This window comes from Aythya ferina (genome assembly GCF_964211825.1).
Source record: "Aythya ferina genome assembly, chromosome: 2".
Classification (NCBI taxonomy): domain Eukaryota; kingdom Metazoa; phylum Chordata; class Aves; order Anseriformes; family Anatidae; genus Aythya; species Aythya ferina.
The window spans coordinates 83,380,391-83,404,377 of NC_140297.1; the positions used below are offsets into that span (position 1 = coordinate 83,380,391).

Genomic DNA, 23,987 nt, shown 5'->3' on the forward strand with positions numbered 1-23,987 from the left:
ACAGGAACATTCTTTCTCACCCATACCCAATAACATGTGGGGAATCATTGGAAAAAAAAAATTGTTGCCGTATGTATTACTTGTGAAAAACATGTTCTTCCCAAGCTAGTAATTTATTTATTTTTTTTTTTTAGAGTGCACCAACTGTTATTCAGCCTCTTCACTACCCACTTGTTTGTCTTTTTCCCTATTATAAAAGGGATTGAGATTTTTTAAAATGTGCTCATCTGTAAAAATGCATATTAAATTGATTAAATGACCCAAATAACTTATAAAAATAGATTTGATATCCAGCAGAGCAAGCAAGAGGTCTGGAATCTGCAATCAACTCCCTGTAAATGACTATCCATCCACCTCATGAAAGGCTTTTTTCTATGTAATCCTTCCCCATACTATTAACTACTATAAAATTCTTAAGAGTAAAGATACTGTAAATATTTTTTTGTACCCCTTGATACCGATTCGATGTTTAAAATAACAGACATTCTCAGGGGACAAATAAGATCTACAAAGATCTGTATGCAAATGAAGAGAGTCACTTTCTGGGCTGTCATCTCATCTTCTAACATGAGAATAAAACAACATTTTTCTTTCGTGGTTAACAGCCTGTGGACAGAAACTGAATGACCAAGATCAGCTGTCTGAACTAGGCTTCACTGAACATACAAAAGATTATTAAAGCAGAAAGTATTACCCTACTTTGGATGATCCTCACTTCAGATAATTTACGGCATTAAATAACCCAACACTTTTGTACTTAGTGATGAGATGTGACTTTATGCAACTTAAGGATCAGCTGTACATTAGAAGAGGTTTGCCATTTCAGAACTTGGATGCTCACTTCATCTCTGATATTACATGGCTTTCCAGCTTGTTTAGTCAACAGATGGCACTGCTAAAAACTATTGAAAAGATCAAAATTTACGGTCTGTAGAACTTGAAATATGAGGCACCAGAAAAACTCTGAATATTGTTTCACAAAAACAGATGAAGTTAGAGGATATTACTAAAGATCTACAGTGTTCAAACTATACTGAAAGGAGTGCAAAAACTTTTCACTTAATCCATTTTTGTAAGCTAAGCACTCAGCATTCAAGCAGCTATCCCACTGCTTTGCTGATGGTGGGTCATCTCCCCTTTTGCTTTAGGATTACATAAAACCTCTCTCTTTCTCTGAGCCTTGTACAGCAGATTGAGATGCCAGACATATGCAAATGCCAGACTCATCTCTGCTGCACATCTCTTAACCCACGAACTGTATAGAATTACTCACACCTGATGCTCACACAGTGTGACGTATCACATACATTTGCAGACCTAAAAACTCCAGAGGGCAATATCCTCCTTTGTTAAATCATTCAAATACTCTGCAAGTTTTACTGCATTGTAAACAAAAAAATAAACAAACAAAAATATGTATTAAAAAGGCTGAAGTTGCAGAATCAATCACTAGAAATCTAGGAAATTTAAGACGTGTTAGCCCAAGTGCAGGAAGGTCTGCCTTGAATTATTTAAGTCATTCACTTATTCTTTCTTATGAGGGTGTTTTGTTGTTGTTGCTGTTGGTTAAGGGTTTTGTTGTTGCTTGGAAGAATTCATACCTCAATCAATGCCCACAATGAACAATACTTAAAAACTGAGATCATCATCTAATTGTTTTTCCACTCTTCTGATTAGCATATTCCCCAATGTCTTGTTTACAGATCTTTAATCAAATCCAGCACTTGAGAAAGAACAATTGCTCTCTGAGATTGTCTCAGGTACTTTTCACTACGTGGGGGAAAAATAATCAAAGCACTCCACCAACTTTCGTTAATTTTTTTTGTAACCCCTCTGTGCAATGAGTGCTATCAACCTCTTTCAAGCAATAAAGAGCTGAGTTATAGACCAAAGCCAAAGCATCCTGCGGTTTCAAGTGCACAATCTAAAGCTTTTTTTATTTGCCTCTCCAGATTACTTAGCGTTATATAATAGGCTGCATGTTCAAGACAGTTCAGAGTGACTTCAGTCACATGCACGGGAAACTTTACAAATCAAACATCCAAGTCCTAAAGCCTGACACCCAGTAATGTGGGAATAAACAAGTAGCAGCTGCTTCTTATCAGCTGGGGTTTAGATGGCATGCAATAACATCACACAGGAAGGCCGTGGCAGAGGCAGGAACAGAAGTCACTTGAGCTTGCATTCAGCCCTTCAAATCATGTCGATTCTAGCATTTGCCTGCTCCTGTTCTTCAACGTCCATGATCAATAAAATTAATTAAACCTCTTCTTTTTCAAATCAATATGTCAATCAGAAACTAAATTAATTTTACAATGCACTGCCCTCTTTTCTCCCCAAACAAACGCTAGAGGAAAAAAAGCAATACATATTACATCCACTGAAAGTAACCTCTCAAAGACAAAAACAGCTCTGTGTCTCCCTCAGGAGTCTGACAGGCCCAGTGTTCTTGATATACCATCTATTGTCCAGTACAGCCTGCCTCACTTAATAAAATTATCTGCATTCAAAGGTAAAGTCCCTAGCTCCAAAGGAAACTGGATTTATCAATTCTGTGGGTATTTAAAAAATAAAAAATGCCTGTTAACATTTCCATGATTTCACCCCCTTGTACAAGGAAGAAATGTTTTAGTGATACCCAAATGCGTTTTCAATGTTATCAAAATAACTGCAAACTTTTTCTTCCCAAATGGTTACAGGATACAAGAATTCAAAGAAGTATTACAACTAAATCCTTCAGATGTTTTTATCACCCCACATTCAGGAAGTTCCTGCCGTGCGTGTTCCTGATGTAAAAAAATACAAACTCTCCCTTTTTTAAGCAAGCATATTAATACTGGGTCTGTATTAACTGAGAAAAACTGTCATGTGCTAGCTGGGATGGACTGAATAATTAAAAAAAATATGAGCATATTTATGAAAAACTCTCCAAAGACAGAAGTTTGTGTTTCAGAAAACAAGTTTTCCCCAATACTATTTTCTTACTAATCTTGCTACTTGCAATAACAAACTTTTTGAAATGCATCTTTTTTCCACAGCATGTGCTGAAACACCTTCTAATGAACTGGCTTTTATTTATTTAATTATTTAAATCCATACTGCTTTCTGGTAGAAGGCTTCAAATTCAAATGGTTTCAAACGAAGCAAGCAAACATCTTTTCCAATAACTACCTACTCTGTGAGCCTGGGAAGTTTACTAAGCCAATGGACTACAGCATAGCAAAACCTCAACTATCAAACAATTATCAGATTTTTACTGCACTCTTCAGGGGCCCATTCTTCCATTCAGAAACAAAATTGAAGTAAGATTTCAGAATCTAGCTACGCTGGAAAAATGAATTAATTTTGCCACTGCTTGTCTGGAAAACTCATTGAAGTAAAATACAGAACTCCAAATAATCAGTGCCAGGGCACATGGGTGTATTTACCTCTTCCATCACTGAGCCTGACTTTATCACAACTTTTTAATGCACAGTTTCTAAGCGAGCTATTGTTATTACATGCAGGAGATTTTCTTCTTCCCCACTTTCAGTGCACGACAGGAACAGATTTTCTTATTATCGAAGCTTGATCTAACATGATACGTAACTGTGTTTACCACGACATAATTTGCCTAAATCTCTTCCGTGTCTTCAGCCACATTTTCACAAAAAAACTGCTGTTTATTTTGGAATAGACAGCATGGCTGTAGGTTCCAAAAAGCACTGTGTTTTATCTAACTGAAAAATTAGAAACCAAAGCAGAGCAAGAACACTGAAGTTCCCATTTACGAGGTTCTCCCTATTACCCCGAACTCATGCTGCTGACTAGAGACTTGTTTTTCATCATTTCTTACCTTTGTGGTTAAAGATCCCCTCCATCTCCATACTACTGCGAGAGTGAGCGATGCAGAGGGACCCGCAGGGGACCAGGCCTTCTGCGGCTGGGGACCGATCCGTGGTTCGAACCAGACACCAGTCAGGCTTGTCATGGGGTCGCTCCAGGACCTCCACGGTCTGCCCACGGCGGATCGTCAGCTCATTACTGTTGCAGGCGGTGAAGTCGTGGATTACCACCGTCAGCTCGCACCCACCAGACAACTGTCAGGGAAAACAAGAACAAGAAGCCAGATGAACGCTCGTTATCAAACCATCCGTCACATACCGTTACCTATTTAGGATTCCTGGCAGGATTTGTGTTTTGGATGAGATAGCAAGCTTCTGGGGCTTTCCACATCAAGAAGGGATCATCTCAAAACCAAGCAGTTCTGATGTTTTAGTACAGATTTTTAACTCTGCTTGTCTCTTCCTGTGTTCAAAATACACTGCTTGTGACAGTGTTGGGCGGAGGATTTAAGCAGTTTTTCTTGCTAGACTGCTCCTTACCCTGGAAGTTGAAGTAGCAGCCACTTCAGAATGCTTTATGGTTGATAATTTGCAGCAAAAAGACAGATATTGCTAAATACAATCACTCACGAGCTTTATCATCTTGCAAACCCAAGGCAGAAAAGTGATCTTTTTCAAATGAGCTTAGTGTCCCATTCCCATGCCATTTACAGTTCTACATACATGCAGGTCACAAAATCACTCAGGATACTCCATACATAAATATAAAAATCAGCATAAACTTCTTCACATAAGATTCTCAAATACTTAACTATCTGATACAAACCCCACATTTACTTGTAACTTCCGCCTTCTTGCTGATTCCCCAAATAAAACCACACAAACTGGAATTAAAAGCATGCAAGCTCAGGGTTTCCCCCCCAACTCCAAAACACTTTATTATAATTTTTTTTGCCTAAGCTTATGTTTCCTCTCTTTGATTGTTTCAGCTGCTTTGATCTGAAAATTATTATTTCAGCTTTGCAAAGTTCCCAAGATTGCTCGGTGCCAGAACACACACCTAACGTAACCAAACAGCCTGGGAATGCCTTCTCCTTACACGAGGCAGCAGTGTTCCTGGCTACTTCAGATTTTCGTGTCAGAAACCTTCAGGATGCTGCAGTGCAACATGCACGTTAGATCATGGCTGGTACACCCCTTCTATGAATTCAGTAGCTTGGATCAAGCCAGTGAACTCCTCCAACTCAGGGCAGTAACCCCGCAATGCTTTACACTTGGACAAAGGTGGACAAACACTCTGTGAGAGTTCCACCTCTAGCTGATATAGAGGCATGTGCCTCTATACCAACATGTTGAACCATTCTCACCACATTATTTTTGCCTATTGCATTTAGGCTTTTAAATGCAGCCTACATCCTACGAGCTTTAGGAAAAGGAAGTAACAGCCTGCACTGTTATTTATTAGTGTTCACTGAAAGCCTTTAACTAAAGCAACAGACAGAAACTTTGCTAGGGTAACACTATTGGTTATCAAGCATTTTAGAACAGATGACAAAAAATGCAAAAACCCAAGTAAGACTAAAAGGCTAATTCTGACCTTCCCTTACTCAAACAAACAACAGGATGTAACTCCTAGCAGACAGCCTGTAGTAACTCCAGGGCTTTCCCATGGTTTCTGCCTGCTAATCTCAATGGCTACCCTTGCTTGTGCCTGCACACGAGGAAGGAACAAAGTTTTCTTTGGGGAAATGCAGGGACTAAGAAGAGATGAAAATTGTTATACATCTAGTGTTTAAGGATGGTAAGTCAGGTTGTATCCGTTTAGATCCAGGCTAAAAGTTAATCAAATTGTTTACTACTACATCTCTCCAGACAGTCCTAATACCCAAATTATGGTAGTTACATCTTCAAAACATGCTACCTTCTCCCTCATTAAAAACTTCCTTTTCCCTCCCCCCCTCTTCTCTGTATTATATTAGTTTTTAATCCATGCAAAACTATGCCAAAGGGGAAAAAGTAAGAGCTTTCCCTTGTTTTCTGGTATTGATTTATATTACATCCTTCTTCAGACAAACTAAGCAACAATTGAAACCATCTGTATGCCTGATGGGGACCAAGAAAAAGCTGATGTAGTATGACTTCACAAGGTGGCTAATGCAGATTGAATTTTTCTCAGGCAAGTCCATATACATCCTCAGTCAGTCCAAGCACCGAGACAGTAACAAGTGGACACTTTCCAGAAACTCCATTTAGCCATTGTATTTTCTCCTGAATACCTACAGGAGCACAGCTCTGGTGCTCTACTTCCTTGTCTGACCCTTCATCTCCTTTAATAGGAGATTAAAATATACTTTAACACCAGTGCAAAGAACATCTGCTTTTGGCTTTCATGTAGATGTTATTTCTTCTCCTGATTGAAAAAAAAAAACAACAAACAAACAAACAAACAAAAACAACAAAAGCAGCTAAGACTTTTTGTTTGTTAAGTATTTTATATAGTATTAAGCTAAAGGAAAAAGCAAACAAATGTTGATAGTAGCTATGTCAGAAACTACCAAGGTACCAAAAAAGTCATTAAGACTGTGTGGGAACTGGAGGTCCTAGCTGATGAGTATTGCACTGAAACCAACTACTCCATCCTTCGCACTTCAATGTGCAAGACACTTCCCCCATGCAGGTGTTAGCTCCGCACCGTTCTGAAACACACTGACATTGTTAGATGCAACTCAGCACAGGACTTCTCTGCTGCTGCCTAAAGCACCTACACCAGTGCTGTGCTCTCCTGAGCCCACCTCCAAGTTACCATCTTGGACAGTCGACCAGCACCAACCTTCACCTCCCCTGGGATGACAACCATTCTTTCTCCCCACAGCTGTAATGGCCAGCAAACAGCGCGTTCCTCTTTGTTTTGGTGCTTGTTTTCTTTCCATAACATGCTTTCTGAAAGCAGTTTCATCCTCTACACTGATTAAATGCAGTTGGACAGCAAGGAGTGTTTGGAATTAAGTACATTGCTCAACAGCTGTTGTTGGACAGCTTTGGCAAGGCTCTCCAGGCTAGCTGGAGGGAAGAGAAAGAGGCACGGAAGAACCAGGAGACTGTCTTGCACTGAAAAGAAGGGAGTTACAAACCACCTAAATCCAAATTTAGGCTGAACAAGGGCTTTTTATGCTTTATCCATCATTCTCAAGAAACCCTTTACGTAAACTGAATTAATCAGGCATGATAAAAATAAATGAGGCTATGTCTGAAACATGGAAAATGGAGAGACAGAGACAAGACGAGAAACAAAAGCCAGACAAAAATAGAACAGCAGATTAAAAAAGTGTAAGGTTTAATTAAACAGCTTATCATGGGACAGTGCCTTGCTGTTGCTGAACTTAATGTTAGCCATCTAAGTTCATCTCTCTGGGGCTTTTTTAATCACTGCTGACTGTAGAGAGGAAAAAGAAATAAAAGCATAACATGCTGGTTACGTAGATTCTCAGTGAAGTCAGAGACACCACATCAGAATTTCATCTGCCATCAGACCCCGTGAAGATCACTAGTGGCTGAGTTCTGCCAAGTACAATGACAGCCTTTACATCAGGCCGTATTACCTCATCTCAGGGCTGCTTATTAAATTTACTTCCACATGGTAATTTCACATTATGAGGGAGGAAAGAGCAGCTAATAAGATTTCTCAATTATTTGAAGTGTGAAAAATCTATAACCTCTTTTTAAAAATGGAAACAAGTGCACTGTGGGAGTAAAGAAAATAGGGGAGAAGTTTTCTTCTCATAGTATTTCACTTTGACCAGGCAGCTGCTCGGACCTGATTTCTGACGCTGAGGAGAGGTGTATTCTCAGAACTATGTCTGCTTCTTCATTTTTTTTTTTTTTTTTACTAAAATTAAAAATTAGATTTTTTTTTTCCTGCTGGCAGACACTTTTTTCTTTTCTTTTTTTTTTTTTTTTTTTTCTTCCTTCTGTGTACTCAGCTGGTAGAACTAAATACTTGGTTGTCTCCCACTGCTTCAGGCCTTTTTCTATTTCCTGAAGTACTACACACAAGTTTAAAGAAGCATGTGAATGAAATACAACTTCACACAGACAACAATACAAAGTAATACCAGCTGGACTCAAAAGACAATTCATTAAAAATAAAATATTGCTGCACTGACCACACAGGGTAGCTAGGCTAGCTTGACACCTCCTATTTAGGATAACATCCTATGACAGCTCTTATAAAAGCCTATCTCTTCTCAGCTACCAAAATCGTAGTTTGGATTATTTTGTATCTCTGCCAGCTCTGTTAACACAAGCATAAAAAGATCCATCAGATCTATGTTGTTTCCTTCAGCTTCCCCATTTTGTTTCTTATGCATTGGATTACATTCAAAACAAGATGCTAAAAACAGATCCAAGCTCTGAGGCTAGGTAACTGCTGAAGGCTGGAAAGAAAGACTGAGTGTCATCTCTTTTATTCATTAGCCACATAAAATGCTGGGTACACAGCTACAGAACGTGAATGGAGGAAATATGAAAGGTAGGTGGAAAAGGATCTTAAGTCCATTCCTTTCTCTTCCTCTAGAGCACGATCAATTGCATCTATGTGAATCATGACTAACATTTATCCAAAGCTTTCACAAATATTTCCAATTATGGATATTCACTAGCCTTCCAAACCAGGCTGCTCTAGAGCTTCACATTTCCATAGATATATATAAAAAAAAGTCTTTGCAACATGCAATCTTTTATAAAGACGATGTCTTTTAATCTCATTGTATCCACTAAAAATATGGGTAAAAGACTGGTCTGTAACTCCATGTAGTTTTTACACACTTGAAGACCTTACGTTTTTCTTCGCACCTTTTTTCTTTACACTCATCAGACCTAACTCTTTTGGGGCTCTTGTCTTACAAAGTAAATTATGATTGGTAAACCTCTAATCAAATCTTTTGGCTTTGCTGGAACTCTTCCAATGGCCCACTAATTTGTTAAAATTCTGTATTCAAAACTGGATGCAGTACCTAATAGAAGCCTTACAATTACTGAGTAAAGAATGAGGACTTTCTGACCATCAGTATAGGGCTGCTTCGTCCCATTTCATAATGGCATCACACTTAAAATAATACACGTGGTGAGCCTCTGTAACTTCTAGATCTCCTTCTCAAAAAACTGTTCAGTACTGTCACCATTTTCATTAATACTTAATTATTTCCACCCATTCATATTAACTCAAATGAGTCCCTATTAAATTAGTATTTTGCCAGTTCATTTTTCCCTGTACCAAGATGATTCTGAATGCTAATTCCTTCTTCCAATACAGTTTTCAGGTAACATGAAGCTGGGAAGGATGTCAGCCTTTATAAGTGGTTTACTGGATCATTACTGGGTCATTACTAAAAAGCAGAATGCAGACCTACAGCCAACAATCAAAAGTTACAATTCTTTGCCCAATAATAAGCCCAAAAAGCCAGGGTGGAGAAGAAAAAAGGTAATGAGAAAGTTATTTTCTGTTGTTAAGGCATTGCCAATTAAGTCACAAAACAGGATGCAAAGAAAAAAGTTCATCTGGACAATGCTCAACGACTTCCAAGGCCAAGGATTTTTAGTTCTTTCAAAACAGATGTCTGACCAGGCAAGAGAGACTATTTTATTTTGGATAAAAGATTTCACACTTGCTGTTCTCCACGTATAACAACTTAGCGCTTCTAACCAAAACATTATTTAAAAAGAGTCAATTGTCTGAACGTATGACTGGATAGAACAGAAAAAAGGTTTTACTTGGTTGCTGATTAGTATGAGTTGTTTGGTATTGTTTTTTCTTAACCACAATAGTGGACATGTGAACACAATAAAGTTCAGCAACAACACAGTAGGTGATAAAATGCTAAACATTTTTACCACTTGCTTAACATACTGAATTAGCTGATAGCTTTAATGCTTCTCAGTTTGGAATCTAAGCTCAGTTTGGGACATGCTCCAAAACTGACTGAGAAGTTCCACTGCTCCAACTGACTAAACACATTAACAGCACCTAAAATCCCTATAATTGTTTCACTCCATCTCTGTAAGGCATTCAAACACACTTTAAGCTTCCAATCTGAAGAAAAAAAAATTCAGTCAATTTTAAATCCCAAACAGACTAGAGCCAATGAATTCTCAACATATGAAATGAAAGATTACTTCAGATTCAGCAAGTATCAACATATCCTACTTATTTCACTGGCTTTCTGCCTGTTGCTGTTCCTTAACAACTTTTATTTATAAACAGATATCTTAAATTTCTCATCTTAATGTATTTAACAAATCAAAACACAGAAATATTAAACAAAAATATTTTAATTCGCACACTTCAAAAAGTGCATAAAGTCAGTTCCTTCCTTGGACACATATAGGAAAGACACAGCACAAGTAACCTCTAGGTGATTTCCCAGTTTCCAGTATGGATTGATCTGTTCTTGTCAAAGAAAAGTCTAACAAGAATTTTATCTGTTAATTTGAAAAATCAAAGCTACTTAAAAAAAAAAAACAAAAAAAAACCAAACAACTAAGCTCACTAGCCAACTTTACAATATAACTTGTCAATAAAATATTTAAAAGCTCTCTCCATCCCTCTTTCCTTCTATTTCTCCTCCTTTTAACTTATAAATCCTGTTTATCAGGTTGTTGGTAAGATTCTTCCTCATGTCAAACTGAAAGACAATCCTGGGGGCATTTCACTTTGCCAACTTTCTTAGTAATTCTTGTATGATGCCTGAAATATTGCTATGAAGGGCAACAGGAGACCATCCATATCATTTCCCTGTAAATAAGTACATCATAAGCAACTGAGGATGGGCAATTGCTGTACATAGCAGGGATGGATTGCATCACCTCAGCTGAAATTGAAGGACAATCTAGACAAACAGCTTAACATCTCAGTCAACAATCGTGGAAATCAGAGAGATTGTGTCTTGGCTTTGAGTGTGATAGATCACCCCAAATCTACACTAGTCATGGACTGTTAAGAGCAGAAATAGCAACACAGGTTTTAAGAACACATTGAAAAACTAAAAGCTATTTTTCAGTATAGATAAGACTTTTTTTTTTTTTTTGTAAATCACTCTATAACTAAGAATGCAAGGAATAAAATAGCAAGATTGTCACTGAAAGAGTGTCTTCTTGCTCTAAGCAACCATTTTTCTAACAGATATCCACAGAAGAAGAACCACCAGAACTACAGACCAACTTCGGTACAAATGTACCAGGTCAAAGCAGAAGCTATTTTTGACTAATATGAGAACAAACCTAAGCCCTTCATACTTATTTTTGTAAAGAAGAGGAAGACAGGAAAGAGAAAATTAAATCACAGAATTTACGTGACACACAAAAATACGGAAAACAAACTCTCTTTTAGATGACTGTGGGAATTGTCAAAATGTTTCTCTGAGAAGCTACTCACCCAGCTGCCCTGTAATATACTCATTATTTTACTTGTATAATTTGAGTGGCTCATCAGAAGAATTCTACTGAATGAGGTAACAGGCCAAAAATTCGTAAATGTGTTTTCAAGTAATTTACTACTCAGTTTCTATCTTTTTTTCATTCTCCTATTTGATAAATACCTATTAGCCATCTCTACCTCCCTGTGAGGTCTTAACACTTCTCACTTGCCAGAAATCTTTCAACTCCAAAGTAATACACACATGTTTCATATAAGAATTTTTGCTCTTTCGATGCCTATCTTTCTTCTACCCATGGGAAACTTTGGCTGTGTTATCCTTATGGGACAACCCAGCCAAAATCTATAGGCAAAGATGGAGGAAAGAAAACACTAGTACTAGTATCATATGATACTTCAACTTGTGGGTTACTCCTCTCTAATAAGGTGATTTTCATTAGTTCTCATGCAGACACTGAACGCTTACTGTCTATGTGTGTTTGCTTCACAACAGTAACCACATGGAAATCACCAACCTCAAGAGAGTCAAAAACCAGATGATATGCCTTCAGAAAAGCTGAGACTGCCATCATGAAAAAAACTGTGCACTGCATTAAATTCTATGGAAAATATAACTTCATTTTTAAACTGTGACAAAGCGTTGGACAATCTGCAGAAGAGAGGGGGCAAAATATTTTCAGTTTGTAATAAACAGAATATATGTATGACCTACTGGATTCAAATAATCACCCCTGGTCCCCCACTGTATTCAAGATACTTATTCTTACATAAGATATTTTACTCTTGCATACAGCTATTTTTAAAAGATCAAATGCTTCCATGCCTTTTCTCTGAAAGTACTAAGGACTACTTTCAGGTGCTAACTCACACTAAGCTACGAATTGTTCGCTCTAAGAATAGAGCAACACCTGGGAAACTTACCTTATCGCTGTCTAGTGTGTTCTGTGAGGTTCTTGAGGCAATTGAAATAGTATCAGGTTGGCTGCTACCATCTCCCTGACTGTCCAGGTCCTCGCCGTCTCTGCAAATAGTTCAGTTTTCATTACAATATTAGCATTGTGTTTGTAATGCTCATACTTACAACTCTAAGAAAGGGGATACTGTGGCAATGGACCCTAGACAGACAAAATAACTGATGTAAAAATCAAATATTCAGCATTTAATACTTTGTTCTATGCTTAAAGAGAATAGATTCTTTTGTTCAACATCTACATCAACATCATGGAATTAATGTAACCAACCAGCCAGAGCAAGTTTTCATGCCAACTCTGGCAAGAAACAGCCACTTAGCACTCTGCTTGCTAGTTTTGTCTAAGTCACTCATTTTAAGCTCTGTCAAAGTAAACCAAAGACCTGAATATGAGTAACACACACAGAATTGTGAAAATCTAAAATGCACAGCTATCCTGTACTGCAGTTCCAAATTCCTTCTGTAATGGTTAAATCTACACTAGTCAGGGACTGTGCAGCGCAGAAACCTCAATACATTCAGCACTGGACACTATGGCTCTTGGTTTTGTCCAGTTCACTGAAATCTATTAGAAATTCAACACTGCAGAGGAAACAGTGCTGCTGAAACAGCATACTTGAAGATCTCTGACTTTTTAAAATATTAATTACCTTCTTCCTTTCTGTTTTGTTGTTGGTGCCGTTTTGGGGATGTGGATTGGTTCTTTCAATGCTCCTTTCAGATGAATGGTCCTTTCTTGTATCACTTCCCGGATATGTTTAATCCAGTCCTGTTTATTTTCTATACTGGATGCCTTTGATATGTAAAAGAAACAAAAACACCAGACTGGACTATTAGAGCTGAGAAAATCCACAAATAGTCTAATGAATATCAAAGACAAAAAGAAAGACTGTGTGAATCATTTTTGAAAACATGAACAGAGAAATGGAAATTCAAGCTAGTTGTCTTCATTTTGAACCAACAATACTACTTTACACTTATCAACATTGTTAATATTGTTCATATAAAAACATTTTATTTAAGATTTACATTCTTCTTTCATAACTTAAAGGCCCAAGAAGGCTGAAGCCCTATACATACCTCATGATAGTGACAGTGGATTGATTAAATTAAAAAGAATTCCAGTAATAACACCTTGAATATTAGTATTTTAAACTCCTGATATGTTTTAGGTCAATTCTAACTTTATATAACAATCTGCTATCACTGAAAGAAAACTTATGGAAGTATATGCGTCACAACATAACGTATTTTATATATTACTGTTACCACTTTTGAAACCTATATTGAAGAGGAAAGCTAATTTAGAGATTGTATTTTAATGACTGTCTGCAACACATCATCTATACCGTTGAGATACCTCAGAAAAGATTTGATATCCAGCTGCTCAACGTGTAATCTGACTGTTGAATCCAATTTAGCCCAGTTACCCTGCACCTGAAATTCTATTAAATATAGGCATTGGTGTGGATTAAAAAAAATATTGTGTATAAAGTCTTACTTCTCTTAATCGTTATCTTCTGAAATAATTGATTTCTCATATATTATATACATTCAATAAACAAGGAAAAAATCAAAATAGAATTCTAAAGGGGTGGAAAAAACTGGAGGAACAATGAACAGTTAGGAAACATGTTTGTTTTCTTTTACAAACAAACCTATTTAGAAGCCAAATACAGTTTTGTTAAATCTTTTATTTACTGTTTTCATGGAATTTACTTATATTATTAGTGAGCTAAGGCCATGCTACTTTCAACCTTCAAAAACAAATAAAAAAATCAACAAATTTGATTGAAAAGCTTCAGATACCATACAAATTATCTAAACACCTACACTCAAAGTACAGAAAAGAATAGGAACACCTTAAAGTGATCTTATGGAGAACAATCCCTTGAAAACAAAACCCTTTATACTGTTTGTATTGGTTTAGTCTTTCAGTAGGCCAACACAGATTCCCCTCTGCTGTCAAGTCACTTTGGTTATACGTACACCATATTTGCTTCCATACAAGGGAAGACTATTTGTCAGCAGCTGTCACTAAACGTAGCAGAAGTCATCACTTGTTGCATTCCTAACAAGCAAGAACAATAACTACTTGTTGGTATTACAACTTGGTATAATTGGTATATCCATATAAATTCACTTTGGTACTTGGTATATCCATATAAATTCACTAAACATATTCATTAAAATTACCTTGAGAACAATTTTGTTGTCTGAAGTTGGTGTCCTTCCAACCCAAAGAGCAAACTTGCAGGGATCTCCTTCTACATGTTCTGTGACACCCAGTTCAGAAGTCTGGAATTAAGAAAAAAAAGTTAGAACATCGCAACTTTTTTCTCAGGAGACACAAAGGGATGCTAATATAACAATTGAGCTCTGCTATTTGAAGAGAGTATTGGAAGGTTCAGTCTAGCTTCAGAGAGAATTGTTTTTTCTTGGGAGGGTGGAGGGGGCTTCTTCAGAAGCAGTGGCTGCAAGATATCTTTTTTACTTTATTTTTTTCAGTAAAGTAACTATTAACAATAGCATTTATAACCTGAAATACCAAATTGCTTATTCCACATTTTTGACTTGACAAAACCAAAAAAAGCCGGGTAACTTTAGAAATACTTGGTGAAAGCCAAGTGTTGGCTTCTCTCCTTGCTGATTTCCATTAGGGAACACTCATCACTTATTGATTTTTATGTTGTTTTTTTTTTGTTGTTTTTTTTTTAAAGATAAGATATGCTTAAGAATTGTCTTGATATCTTCTACAACTATTTTCTGCCAAGCATGTTCTTTATAGTGTTTCCTTCACAAGTGAGTCCTTGTAGTGTGAAACTGATGAAGAAATTCAAAAATTCAGTTTCCCCTGAGAATTTTGTGGAACAACTACATTAACAATCAGTCTCTGGGAATGTTTTAATGTCAGACCTTTATAGCTAATTATCATCAAAAATGATTTTGCTTTCCAACTGGAATAACATCTCAATCATGCGAATTTGCTTCCACTTACACATCTCATATAGACTTTACTCCAAAAAAAATTACAACTGAGAAATAACAAGAATCCTTACTCCAAAAGATAGCTGACAAGCATTCCGACATTATTAGAAACTGTATTTTTCCCCTCACATGCATCATCTGTAGCAAATACATTTATTGCAAGAGGTGTTGGATGCACTGTACCTGAGTAAAGGTACTTTGGTTCTTGTCTTGCTTGGATACTGACTTGTTTTTGTTGCTGCTTTTTCGTTTTGGTGTCTTTTTTTTTTTTTTTTTTTTTTTTTTTAAGAGAAAAACACCCACCCTTTCATCTCTGTCATCTCACTTGGTAAAATTTTCATTGAAATGCTGAAAGTCTGCAATATGTTTTAAACTTGACTCACCAACAACTCCTGTGCCTGTTAAAAAGCTTATAAAATACTTGATGCAACATCACATTAATCAACTCTGAGAAAATATTTATTACTGTACTGCCCATTGTAAAGTCTGAGAGACCAGGATAGTACAACTTAAATATTTTTTTTAAAGCCCAGTAAAATTAGAAGCCTTGGTACACTTGCAAATGTTATTAATTCAGGAACAACTGAGACTATGTGATAGAGGCCTGTACAATAATGAGTGGTGAAGCAGACAGAGGTTGGTCACTGTCCCTTTCCATACTGGTGGGTGTCAATCAAAACTAGTGAGAGGGAGTAAGGTTCAAGCACAACACACAGAGGTTGTCCTGTACCTAACACGTAGCTAAGAAAAACATCTCTTTGCCAAAGAACACTAGAAACGTCAAAAGTCTGTATGAGGTCTGTGGACAAGCTCATGAAAGAAAAATCCTTTTGGGGTTACTGAGTGCACAGAAACCACACCCAGGCAAGGAAGCACCTAAACTGCCAATTATGGATGGCTGGGAGAGTTATTTTGGCAATTTACTTGCTTTGTTTTCACTTGCTTGCTTTGTTTCCATATCCCTCCTGAGGCACTTGCTTTTGGCCACTTTATGTCTTTTCAAAAGAGCTCATAAACACATTCTTCTACTAATACAAGTCATGCCATTGAATATCCTGCACTGGGAAACCACAATAGTAATCACATCCACAGTATTAGAGATGACCCTCACTTTCTTAAAACTGCCTTCCAGAGGTGGAAGACAGGATAATGTGCAAGAAAGATCTTTCAAACAACATTCATGCCTTCAACATCTCTAATAATGCCTTTTCTAAAGATCAAACTACAAGGATTGCTATTGTAAGTAATCTGCACTACAGGACATTTTGCAAACTAGGATATGAAGACATAAAGATAAGCTTGTATTTTAAGAATGGGGTACAGTATCAGTTTTCAACATTTCCAGGAACTTTTCTAGACTCTATACAATTACTTGTTCTTGCCAGATGAACTGACACAACAAGCTTATGGGACTGATTTTTCATCTCTGTCTCCTTTCCCACGTAATGCTTTGGCAGCTGATATTACCTCCAGTACACCTGAAGTTTTTTGTATTTCAGGTTCTTCAGGGCACCAAAGAAAGACGTGACCAACAACACTGCTGCTGTTTTGTTGCCTGCCAGCTACCTTATATCAGGAAGGACAACAAGTGTTTGAAATGAAGTGACAGAACATGCAAAGTAAGACAGAGAAAAATCATTTTCTGAACCAACCTGCTTTACCAGTTTGGACACAGAGGTGGGAAGAGGGAAAGGAGGGGTAAGAAGGTGCTGAAGCAGGGAAAAAAGGCTCAGTATTCATACCTCCTAGACTTGGTCATATACCCCAATCAGATCAACAGAATAAAAAGCTCTTTTAGAGCTTGATTTTGAGAGGTAAAGTTATTTCAAATTCTTTTTCTAAACTATTACGAAAGCCAATCTTGCATTGGTTGGGGGCAAATCAAACCAAGGGAGACTGTCACTTGACTACCTAAATTTACAGAGCGTGAATACTGCTCTCACCCAAGTCATCATATAAGATGTGTGAATTACACTTGTAAAGCATACATGCTATAGATGAGGAATGCAAGAGGGGATTTTTATATTATTATTACTTTTTATTTTTAAATGGAAAGGAAAAAAAATCTCATCTCTACATCCTTTCAGTGGACCATAAGAGCTTTTTATTTATTTATTAAAAACAAACAAACAAACAAACAAACAACAACAACAAAAAGTATTACTGAGACTACTAGTCTCAGTAGACATTCTGGAATTAACTTTTCCATAACAAGGAGTACCTGTGTTTCCAGACCAGAATGTGTAGAATATCCACCAGAATGGATCTTTACTACACGTGTTACAGTAATATCCATGTTAAACTAGTATAATGAATGCATTCTGTCAACTACTTACATCCTTCTGCTTTCTAAAAATGAGCCTTAAAGGCTCTTAAAGAACCAACACACATGAAACAAAAACAGTCTGGCCTAGTCTTGATTTCCCCATCCTGACACTGACACATAGTCTTCAGCAGTCGCTATCAACCTACTCTGTCTCCTGAAAAGCATAACAAAATAGCTAAGTTAGAAGAGTCAGTCTGCACGTTTCAGTGCAGTATAATCGTTGTTCCAGTTCTTCAGGCATGTTTAAATTATCTGAGCTTAGTCATAATCATCTAGCCAGTTTTCTAAATATGACCACTCATTTTTCCATACTTACAAACAGTTTACTCTTGTAAATGTACTTGCTCCTTCCACTTGAGTCCTTTACTTCTTTACTGAAAACCAAGGACATCTCAAAAAGGAAAAGGTGCCTCTCTCTTCCCTTTCGAATTAGAGTTTTGGGGTCCCATACTTGGAAGGATTCTTGAAGGATGAGCTCTCCCTGAGATTCTATATTTTCATCAAAGCCTAAAAACCCAAGGAGAAGAAAAGTTCACCATGAAAAGTTGATAATATGAGGAAATTAAAAAGCACAGCTTCAGTTCATTAAGCAATTCATCTGACATTTTTTTTTCCCAAATACAGCTTGGAAAAGATAGGAGACCAAGGAAGCAATACTAAAAACAAGCCTTGATTTTAACATTGTAATACACTGAATGAAACTGTAGCTCAAGTTTATGCCTAAATTTAGAAATTCAACTGTTAGGAAGTTTATCAACTCTTCTGGCAGTATTTCACCAACAATCAGCATCTCTTTCTGTTGACTTCTCTTAACTTCTTCCACAACAAAAATTATTTTTCCTACTAGGTTTCTGCCATTGTAGAAAGTGAACAGCTTGCAAGGACAAAGAGAGCAGATCAGGTTCTGACACGAACAGGATCCCAAACACCATCTTTTCTGCTAGTACACCTTCCCTATAGTGCATGAAAGAAGTATGTAAATGTATTCCAACAGAGAATGAAAAAAGATGGCAGCTCAGAGCTGCTGCCAGGTGATGAGCCTGCTGTTGATTCACTCCACAATCAAGAAATTGCAGCTGGATTACTCATTTTGATATATATAACAAAGGTGAAAGTTGAGAATACCAATGAGTTTACTTCCATGTTCTAGTGACAGCATTCTCCCAGTTTAATACAGAGCTTTAGATCTACAGGATAACAGAAATTAGTCTACGATACTCTTCTGAGTGGTATAAAATTGCATTTTGAAGAAATAGTGCTTGCCAATAGTCTCTCAACAGAAAAGCACTGGCCTTGTCAGGAGAACAACAGTTCCTTGCTTTTCTAAACAGAGCAGAAGTATGGAGAGCATCAGAGGCAAGTTGCTTCAGGATGTTCATTCAAAAACCTCCAGAGACATAAAGAGGAAATGTGCTCACTCACTCTATTTGTTTAACATGGGATGACTCAACTATATACGCATGATTTGTTATAACACCAACTTATGTAAAAGATTAGGATATTCTCCAGAGTCACATTCCCGGTGTTAAATGATTATTGCCAATGCTGGTCAGCATTTATACTAACAGCATCTCCTCAACAAAGCGTTTGGAGCTGATCCTGCAGACTGACCAACATTCCTGTTGTTTTAAATCAGGGAAGAAAGGTGATTTTGAGCATTCATGTGACCAAGGATCACATGTCAAACCAAGATGAGTTTTATAGTAACTTGCATGGTACTGCATTCCTATTACAAACTCCATTACGAAGGCACAGAGGAAGATAAACAATATTGACTGAAAACACTTTACAATAAGTCTTTATTCTGCAACTGCAAGCTAAGGTGGCTCTGCTTTTATCTCAAAAAAAAAAATTGCTTTGCCAATGAAAAAAAGTTTTATTACTACGATGGCACCATCATACATGATAAAACGCCAATTACAAAATGGATTTTGGCAGAAAGTCGTTCTCAGCACATAGAAGCAATTACATCCAACCTCAACTGTCTGCCATGAACATGATTATGCTGTTCTGGCTAAGGCTCAGGCTAAATTGGCTTATGCTGACATTTTACTGCCAGAAGGTACATTTCATTTCAACCAGAAGTCTGTGGAACAGGCAGCAAACAGATGTGAAAACCAAGAATTTCTTGGAGACTATTATTTGACACATAAATCAGAAAAATCAACCCTAATACATGTATGACCCTCTTATAAAGAAGGATACTAGTTGGAAAACGTAGATGAAGCTACTATATCTGACTATTCATCTACTATATTTTAGGTGACTGGTGGAAAATTTTGCTAGCCTATGTATTTTTCAAACCTGCAGTGGCAGAGGTGTAGATCAGGATGAAAGATCATTTTTAAAGCATTAACAAAACTGTACCAGTTTTACACAATTGATTTTCCTAAATAAGTTTGCATTTTATATACCTCTAAATAAAAAGTATATAAAATACAAACCCAGAGATATAAAAATGTTGATATTCTTCAGATCTTCTCAGCATATAGTAATATAAAAAGTTATTAAACAAAGTTAATATACATCATACGACTGAGTTAAAAGGCCAGTTTGAATCCTACCTTCCAGCATGCTGAGGTGCATGGCATCATTGGCTCGCTTTGGCACACTAAGCATCACCTCCAGGCCATCTTTAATCTCACCTTTACCTTCTTCACAGCATGTGAGCAACTCCTGCAAAACAAAAGCAGACAATCTATCCTGTTTCTAAACGAGGCAATCAAATGCTACTTCTAAAAAGCAAAAAAAGCAAAAAATTACTTTTTGCAAGTAACATCTACTTTGTTATTTTGTACTTCTTACTCTTCCAATGACTGATAGCATACGTTGTATTTATCACGATCTTTTCTTCACAGAGCAGCCCAAGCATTCAGTTAACCACCTCTGATTTAACTAAGATTATCAGGTTAATAATAAATCTTTAAAAATTAAAATAAGGACAGTATTTTATTTTTTTTTTTGATAAGCCATGACACAGCTATCGGATGTAGTGCTACCTCAAGGCCCAGAACAATATAGATGCTGAGTCATGAACCTAGTGGAAAGTGGGATAGTACAAAAGGGTCTGCATGTCAATCTTTACTCTACTGCTCCAAAGACCCGGACTGTACTACTGCTGATAAAAGTATTTACATTGTTTCATTTCAAATATGCAGTGATCTACTCTATTTTGCATCATTCACACAGCTGAAAGCATCCTACAGGTAAGTTTTATTTTTGTATACAAACAACCATTAAATAATGGACAAGTTAGAAAAAGGAATATACTGAAATGTAGTAATTTAAGGCGACTCAGTTCAGTGCACATTCAAGACTCAACGATATTAATGTACGAGTGCTTGAGCAGATATTCAAATTTCCTCACATACTTTGAGCGTTTGAATAGTATCAAGATCAAATGTAGCTTACATAACCAAAAGGGCACGTTATGTTCTCTCTGTAATTCAAAAAGTCCACTTAATTCACTCCCTCAGGTTAAATTCCTTTCAAAGAGAAAGCCAGGTGACTCCTGCATTGCATTGTTGCACTATTTTTATTTAACTGCCAACACTATCAATCATTGCATCAAAACTGTACAGCACTACACTTAAATTTCTCATGACAACACCACAGAAAAGTGAATGTAACTAAATATCCTCTTGGAGAGGGAGAAGATTAGCAGTTTCAGCACTGTTTGCAAAAATAAACAGAATTTCTGAAGGTGTATTTTGCCATCATTCAAGATTCGGGCTCTTTATCCTTCCATGTTTCTTGACTCTTCTCTTATAGAAAGAAGAAAACTCAACAGCCATCAAATAAATCCATTTTATTATGCAGCAAAGCCATCTGGCTCTGAAAAGCCTGGTGAAACCAATCTATCCATTCCTTCAATAATGCATGGGCTAAGACATTAAATAAGATTTAGAAAGTAATTGCTGAAATCAGTCGCTAAAACTTCTAAAACACAATAACCTATTTATGCAAGTTATTAACTTAATCAAACTGCATTTTTTTTTTTGCAAGGGAAGAAATTGAAATATCACAGACTCCTTTCCATCCAACTCAACCAGAAATAGCAAGGAATGTTTTCCAGAAGTTTTAAAAAAACAATTATCCATGGCAGTTCTTGATCGGAAAGGGGAGACAAAGATCAGTTAAGTTACTTTTGTAGGGGCTATTACAAACTAAGCAATGCCATCTAGTAGAGATCTAGCACAGCTTGAGAACATAGCTGCTTAGCCAATGAAACATCTGTCCACTGAGTGAAAGTGGTAACCAAAGGTTTCAGTTATTTTAACAGCTACTTTGTACTTGATATTACCAGGCAACATTACAAGTAACAACTTAATACCATTATCATAGCTAATGGTTAGTGAAAATTTGTTGCTGAAACCATTACAAAAACACACTTGTCCTCACTGCCGTGAATGATTTTTTGCTCTGGAAACCCAAAGGATATTTTCTACGTAAACATTAGTAGAGAGGTATCCTTCTGATGTACAGAAATCTGGAAAAAAGTTCCTTATTTATGCCATCTTTCTTTTTCAGTGTTTTCCTAACAAATATTGCAGCAAGAGTAAAGCTGCCCAGGATGCTGTAGTCTCAGAGTGAAGAGTTAAAAACCCTTCCTGATTTCAGAAACAGCTTTGCATGCTTATGAACAGCAAAATCAGGTTAAGAACTTTGAATTAGTACTGACCTTTAAAAGAAGCTGGTATTTTGTTATCCTTTGGACAGGTTTGATAAGGTAAGAGGAGATGGAGTTGGCCAGTCCATGTCGCTGTTGTATCTCCTAAATGAAAAAAGGAAACGTGAGGACTGTGAGCACCAACATGCAGATATAGCTTGTTCTGAAAGCTATGTAATAGACATTAACTAAAATTTCTATTTTAGAAGGAAGAAAGAAGAAGAAAAAAGACAACTGGTTGACAACATATTCCGGTCACAGGAAGTAATTTAGTTGAGAATTTACCCTCTCACTTTATGCAAACAAAAGACTATTACCTCCAAGGGTGCCTCTGAAGTATTTCAACAAGCCTAAATCCAAACAGCAGTGATTAGGAATATCGATCAAGTGGCACTGCCTTAATATTATTTTTATAAACTGGAATTTGTGGGGTTTGGTTACTTTCAGGACAGAAAAGAAAGCAAATCTAAGAGTTCTAGAGAACAGAGAGGACTACTGCATGAAGACTGAGAAAGAAGTTTCTCGGGATCATCTGCTAGTTTTAACTAACAGTCACAGAGCCTTTTTTCCCCAAAAGCTGTTACAAATCCACAAGGGGGAGCAAGAAGTAACATTTTCTAACCAAAGGAAAGAAGTTATGCAAGAGGTTAAAAAGAAACCAGAGCCACTTATAAATAAAGATGTCTTTGGCTAAGCTAAAGGAGGAAAATAAAAATGACATGATAATTACATGGGATAATTATGGAATTCAAATACAGATCATGGATGAACTTCAAAGTCATTGCTTGCCTTTTATCACAGAATTGTATGTATTTTAACCACGTTATTTCTAGCTGCAGGCTTATGCACTACAGCTATAGGCCTTTTAACCACGATTACAGCATCAGAAATTCTCAACATAGGATTCACATGACATTTTCATGTGGCCCAGTCATGACATCACCAGGAGCTCTTGAAGTTACCTGTACACAGTCAGGTCTTCACTTTTCTAATCCACCTTAATTGAATTAGGGGATGGAGCGCTGGATACACTGCTAAAATAGAGGAATTGAGGATGTTCCACTGGAAGCAGTGGCAATAACATATTTCTAAAACATTTTTATTAGAGCTTTTGTTGCTTTTAAAAATAGTATCATGGAATCATAGATCAGTTTGGGTTGGAAGGGACCTTGAAGATCATCTAATTCCGCCCCCTTGCCATGGGCAGGGATACTCCCAGAAGATCAGGTTGTTCAAAGCCCCATCCAGCCTGGCCTCAAATACTTCCAGGGATGGGGCATCCACAGCTTCTCTGGGCAGCCTGTGACAGGGCCTCACTACCCTCACAGTAAAGAATTTCTTCCTTATATCTAATCTAAACCTACCCCTTTCTAGTTAACACTGTTACTCCTTGTCTTGTCACTACACTCCCTGACACAGAGTCCCTCCCCAGCTTTCCTGTAGGCCACTTTTAGGTGTTGGAAGGCTGCTGCAAGGTCTCCCCCAGAGCCTTCTCTTCTCCAAGCTGAACAACCCCAACTCCCTCAGCCTGTCTTTGCAGGAGAGGTGCTGAGCCCCTTGATCATCTTTGTGGCCCTCCTCTGGACTCACTCCAACAGGTCCATCTCTTTCTTGTGCTGGGGGCTCCAGAGCTCATCGCAGGTCTCCAGGTGGGGTCTCATGAGAGCAGAGCAGAGAGGGAGAATCCCCTCCCTCATCCTGCTGGCCATGCTGCTTGTGATGCAGCCCAGGATACAGTCAGCTTTCTGAGCTGCAGGCACACATTGTCGGCTCATGTTGAG

At 37.3% G+C, this 23,987-nt stretch overlaps 1 protein-coding gene across 3 annotated transcripts in view; it reads right to left on the reverse strand.

Annotated features, from left to right (window-relative positions):
* Window positions 1-23,987, reverse strand: part of TRIO (trio Rho guanine nucleotide exchange factor) — a 243,511-nt gene that overhangs the window by 63,166 nt on the left and 156,358 nt on the right. For all 3 annotated transcript variants that reach the window (XM_084511132.1, XM_084511133.1, XM_084511134.1), the window contains 7 exons: window positions 22,219-22,311; window positions 20,102-20,213; window positions 17,854-18,044; window positions 14,420-14,521; window positions 12,874-13,016; window positions 12,175-12,274; window positions 3,836-4,079 (listed from right to left, as the gene is read on the reverse strand). In XM_084511132.1, the coding sequence (XP_084367258.1) occupies window positions 3,836-4,079; window positions 12,175-12,274; window positions 12,874-13,016; window positions 14,420-14,521; window positions 17,854-18,044; window positions 20,102-20,213; window positions 22,219-22,311 (985 nt within the window). The remainder of the gene's footprint in view (window positions 1-3,835; window positions 4,080-12,174; window positions 12,275-12,873; window positions 13,017-14,419; window positions 14,522-17,853; window positions 18,045-20,101; window positions 20,214-22,218; window positions 22,312-23,987) is intronic.